Source organism: Montipora capricornis, chromosome 8 (assembly GCF_036669925.1).
Source record: "Montipora capricornis isolate CH-2021 chromosome 8, ASM3666992v2, whole genome shotgun sequence".
NCBI lineage: Eukaryota > Metazoa > Cnidaria > Anthozoa > Scleractinia > Acroporidae > Montipora > Montipora capricornis.
In genome coordinates, this window is record NC_090890.1 from 31,665,298 (window position 1) to 31,670,802 (window position 5,505).

At 39.4% G+C, this 5,505-nt stretch overlaps 1 protein-coding gene across 1 annotated transcript in view; it reads left to right on the forward strand.

Moving 5' to 3' along the window:
• Positions 1-5,198, forward strand: part of LOC138059239 (gelsolin-like protein 2) — a 23,082-nt gene extending 17,884 nt beyond the window's left edge. The window contains exons 11-14 of the mRNA XM_068904801.1: positions 1,194-1,311; positions 2,797-2,888; positions 4,294-4,398; positions 5,019-5,198. Of these exons, the coding sequence (XP_068760902.1) occupies positions 1,194-1,311; positions 2,797-2,888; positions 4,294-4,383 (300 nt within the window). The 3' untranslated portion in view covers positions 4,384-4,398; positions 5,019-5,198. The remainder of the gene's footprint in view (positions 1-1,193; positions 1,312-2,796; positions 2,889-4,293; positions 4,399-5,018) is intronic.
• Positions 5,199-5,505: the final 307 nt, after the last annotated feature.

The window sequence follows — 5,505 nt, forward strand, 5'->3', positions numbered from 1 at the left end:
ACAATTCTCCTCTGACTGGTAGGCTTTTTTCGTTCAAAACCCGCGCGTTTACTATGCGCTATCTGCTGTTGGCGACAACGCAGCGGGTTGATCCTCGTCCTGTCCAACTGGACCGATATCAGATAAGGCCGTTAACTGCTGATTTATGCTCTTGGAGAAAGCAATCATTTCTTCTGCGGTACTACATCACTCGAATTTCCTCAAGAAAAAATTCGTTCTGCGCGTGCCTTGGTGAAGTTTCTTGAACAGTCATCGACCGACAGTTCGCCTTTTCGTCCGGCCATCGCTTCGACAGCAAAGGGATATACCGTACCCATCACTGCAAGACTTTTTCCCGTTTTTGACATTTCACGTAAACGCGGTGATTAATCTCTTTCTCTCTCTTGAGAACGTGCTCAATAACTGTAGAAAACAGGGGAAAAAAGAGCCAAAATCAAACACATTTTTCGTACTTTTGGCAAGCGCAGATTTCAGCCTGGCGTTCGCCGTTCGCTGTAAACGCAGCGATTAGAGAAATAAAGCATCACGTTTACGGCAAACTGCCAACGTCGGACTATAATTTGCGTTTTGCCAAAAAAATGGAAAAAACTCGTTTGATATAAGTTCAATTCTTGCCTGTTAGCTACAGGTATCAAGAAACATTTCAAAAGAGAACAACGAGTTTGAATAAAATAATTTTTACGTATTGTTGAAAGGTAGCAGCCCACCGTTTCGCGCGTTTGCTGTTTCACGTTTGTGACAAGGAGAAGCTGCAGCCTGCTGTTTGAATCTGAATTCTTGTATTAGTGAATGGTTGGTCGTCTAAACCTTCATCTTTTTACGTTGGAAGTGGTAAAGACGTTCCCAAAACGGGATGGTTAATTTAAAGTTTTAATGCGGGCCCGGTTGTTCGAAAGCGGATTAACTTCATCTTGGTTGACAATTTGTTTCATGTTTTCAACTTACTGGTGAAAGTTTCGTTTGCTTACTTTTGTTTTTCAAGATTGATTTCTTCTAGTGTAAAGTTTTGCCGAATATTAGCGTTGAAGAACATTTGGGAGTAGAGAAATAAACTCCTTGGTTAATTTTAATCTGGGATTAGCATTAATCGGCTCTTGAACAACTGGGCCGTGCTAATTAGTATCTAATGATTACATTTTTTTTTTCGGTCGGACAAACTTAGACTTTTAATATTGTTTATGCCGTTTCAACAGGACGATGAACCAGATGATGACTTCAAGAAAACCATCTTCAAACTGAGTGATGAAAGTGGCCACTTGACTTTTACTGATCTGGGTATATTCTCCAAGGGTGTGTTGGGTTCTGATGACGGTTAGTACACAACATTTACTGTTGTTTTGGGATGCGTTCCTTTGGGATGAGCTGAAAAAGGATCAGTGATCCAAGATCACTCGGATCATGGTGCATCAAAAGAACCGATAAATTCACTCTGGTCATGGATTCATCGGTTCCTTTGATGCACCATGATCTGAGTGATCTTGGATCACTGATCCTTTTTCGGATCATCCCAAGGAACGCACCTTTGATGTTCATAAATGTAGTTGTGTTGTTTGTGGGGCAAAGTGGGTGGGTAGCTTTTCTTTTCCTGTTTTTTTTTTTTTTCACTTCATCTGTTCCCAGACCTCCCTCCACTTTCAGTGTGACTATATGGGTATTTCCTGGTGTAAGACTCGCTGTTATGTCCCATAGTTTTCTTACATCAATCACTAATGTAGTGTATACTAAACGAAACTTAAAACACAAATACACAAATCCATTCATTACACACACACTAAAATCATTACACAAGCAAAGGGACTGAAAATACAACTGCTTTATATAGTAGAACTTATGGGCGTGGCTCTCTGGAGATGGAATTGAACTCAACATGATCTCAACAGGGAATTACAGCATTACAATGCATACAAAGCAGCTTTTTGAAATTAATTAACACTTCCTTGCCCGTCCTTTAACTTTCACGACAAAAGATCACGGAAGTTAAGCCCTGTGGGGCGGAGTTGGTGTGTGGATGGGAGACCTTCGAGGTATACCACATGCAATTGCCTTTGTAGACGCCACAGTCATCGTAAGGCCTGTTTTGCAATCGGAATACTCATATAAAGTCTAACTGCCGGAATCCTGACAATTCATCACTTTACTTTAAGCTATTCCTATTTGTATTTCGCGAAGCTGCGATAACATTTATAACGGATAAGAGAAGCGTCAAGGAGGCGAAAATGAACCCGGAGACTAAAAACAAGACTTTTACAAGTTAAGTTACCTCGAATTGGAAACGTGGCTGCTGTCTTCTGTTCTAATTGCTCACAGAAGAGAGAACCGCCCATCTTAATTCCTCCATTCGCGCGCATAACCACAATTCCGTGCGTTTCGAAGAAAAATGTATCCTCCCGATTAGAGAGCTGTCTCGTTCGTTCGCTTCAGGCTCACTCATTGCGGCAGCCATAATTCCATTAAATAATTCTCCAATCTCGTTCCCAGAGTCCTCAGGCTCTTTGGTCAGCGAGTTGTCGCCAGGACACAAAATCTGGGGCTGTTTTTGGGCCGGCGCTTCTGAATTTAGTGAAATGATATATGAAATGGATCATATATCTCTACACAATTGCAAAACTTGCGTTCATAACTCCGAGGATCATAGCTTCACTTGGCTTCTGCAGTTGTAACGCAACAGCTAATCTAAATATTCGAATCCCAGAGTCTCTCCTGGCGACAACCCGCTGACCAAAACAGCCTGAGGACTCTGGGTGCGAGATGATGTCTGTCCTGCAATTAGTAGGTACTTCATTTCTTTTCTTGCAGTGTATATATGCGACAGTGGTAAGAAATGTGTTGTTTTTGTTGGAAAGAAGGCCAGCATCGATGAAAGACGCAAGGGAATGGAATATGCTCATGTAAGTATTACGTGCTATTTGTGCACTTTTTTTTCCTTTTTGGACAGGTCGTAAATTCAACATGGTCTCCTATTGTAAGGAAATTTTGTGGCATTATTATTGACCTTAGGAGTTTGATCCTGGTCGTAAACTTTTGTTCTTAGTGAATTGGCGATTTTCAGTCTTCTATGAAAGTTTACTCTTGTTAGTAAAATTCCTTAGATATCTTTTATATTTCATGCCGTCCTTTCACGCAACCTTTACGGAAAGATAAAAGAAAAGAATGACGTTCCTTTCCTTATTGTAGGAAATTTACTTTTCATTGAAGCGTGATCTTGATAAGCAATGGTAATAGGACTTCGTCTCGTCCAATTCGGTCTGTAATCATACCAGTGATAACAAAATCGGACGACCTCGCACCGGGAGTCCGAATTGTTTATCACGAATATGATTACAGATGGAATAGACCAATATAATTCAGTCCTAAACAAAAGGCATCATCTCGAGGCTTAAGGGGATAAACTCATACAAATCCTTATATTTATTCCGCAGAGCCTCGAGATGATGTCGTTTGTTTAGGACTGAATTTTAATAGATCGAAATTGATCTATTGGACGACACCAAGTGCTCTTACCAGTTTATCATAAAAATTACAACTCCCGTGAAAAGAAGAAGAGCAAAGTTATGAAAGAAAGGGAAATTTTGCATTAAAAGACTGTCGTAAATTGTTTAATGTCGCTCTGAAAGAAAGGAAGCCCTAATTTTGGAGTCTGTCCACTGCTTCTGTGGTGATTGAAATCAAGGTTGTGATTGGTTGATTTAAACTGCAACTTTGAATGTTATTGGTTGAGTGAAACTTACAACTTTAAATGTGATTGTCTTATTGAACTGTCCGATAGCAGCTTGGCAAGTGAATTAGTGGAAAACTGGAATTTTTAAAATCAATCACGATCGAAGAAATTGTAATTTTTGTGATTAGCATGAAAAAATATTATTACCTTTTTCGTGTACACCGGAATGTGTCGTGATCGTTTTAACGGTAGTTTTCCGTTTAAAAAAGCGTCGGTTTATACTTTACCAATCTTTATTGTTAAAGTAATCGATATCAGTCGTTTTCGTAAAAGGCTGTCATATCGTAGTCGAATCATTTTTCAAGAGAAATTCCACTCCTCCTCAAGAATATTTTTAAAATGGAGAAAATAATGTTTGTGTTATGCGTCCTCGGTGCTCTTTAATCCATTCAAAACAAAGACAAGCGGTCAACTAAAAAGTTAGTGGTAGCTAGTGGTAAGGGCAGAAAAATCACAATTTTGTTTTAATTTAGCTTCGGAATTAGTCGGGAGAGTACAAATAGCTTTTAACCAATCTGTAGTCGCGTTATTAAAAACCAAAGATTCTAAGCTAAAAGCTATCATTTTCTTCTCAGGCTTACTTGTGTAAAACCAAACATCCCTTCATCCCAGTGACTGTGGTGCAAGAAGGGCAAAGGTCAAAAGAGTTCGACAATTTGTTCTAAGTGGAGACTTTCAAAGTAAGTATTTACGAGACGGTTTCTCCAACCTTCCTTTTTTTTTCCAAGTCACTTCTCTTCTGATTGAAGATTCGTGTAAGTTTAAAGTAGCTCTATTATTAAACAATTCGGGTTTTAAACTTTTCAATGATTAAAAATTACTTTGAATCGAATACTATTAGGGACTGTGCTTTGATTGGTCTTGCCGTACTGAATGTTTTCAATTTAAAATGCTAACTGAATTCGAAGTCAAAAGAGAGAGAGATGAAGAAAAATTAAAATTGCTTGTTGTTTGTTTAATCGTCGTTTTAATACCCCTGTCAGCAAAAGTGGACCCTTTTGTTAAAAAAGATGACGTCACAATGCCCTGGTTTTACTGATACGAACGAAGGGAAAGCGAAGGCCAGTAATTTCTGACTCGTTGGTCCACCATGTTGGCACATCTTGGTTGTTGAGTTCTGAAGGTGTAAATTTAGTAGTTCTTAAAACATTACGTGACTCTGAAAATCACGGTCGGGCAAAGTAGAACCACACTTGAATGATTTTGTTCTTCAGACTACAAAGGCTCTGTTCAAAAACAGCTTTCAGCAATTCCTCAAAAAAGAAATGAACAAACTTAAATTTGAAAATTTGTTTTTTAGGGAGTCACCAGAGATGAATGTACACCAGGAAAGCACAGAAGCATATTGATGCCTTTCCAAATTCTTATACTGTATGGCTGATTAATTAGGATGACCCAGTCTAGTGTGATTCGGTTACCGCGATGTCGTCGCTTTGTTATAATTTCGAGGCATAAAAATAAAGGTGTGTCGAAGTTGCAATCGCCTCTTCACTTTTTATCTGTCCTGGGTGCGATTTTTGAGACTGAATCATTCATAGTAGCCTGGGTAGCAAGCGTTTCCGCGTTTTTGACCTTTATAGTTTTGGTTGGTTGAATCGACCATTCCCAGGGTCTTTCCTACTTCCCTCCCTTCCCTAGGAGAAGGAGAGTACTTGACCACAAAATTCCAATGTTCATTGCTTGCGAACAGCAAGAGAGTGAGCTGCTGCTGAAAGAGAAACACTTTGATATTATAACCCCTTTTTTGCACGCGCAAAAAGGGTTCTGCGAATTTGATCCTTCCCAGG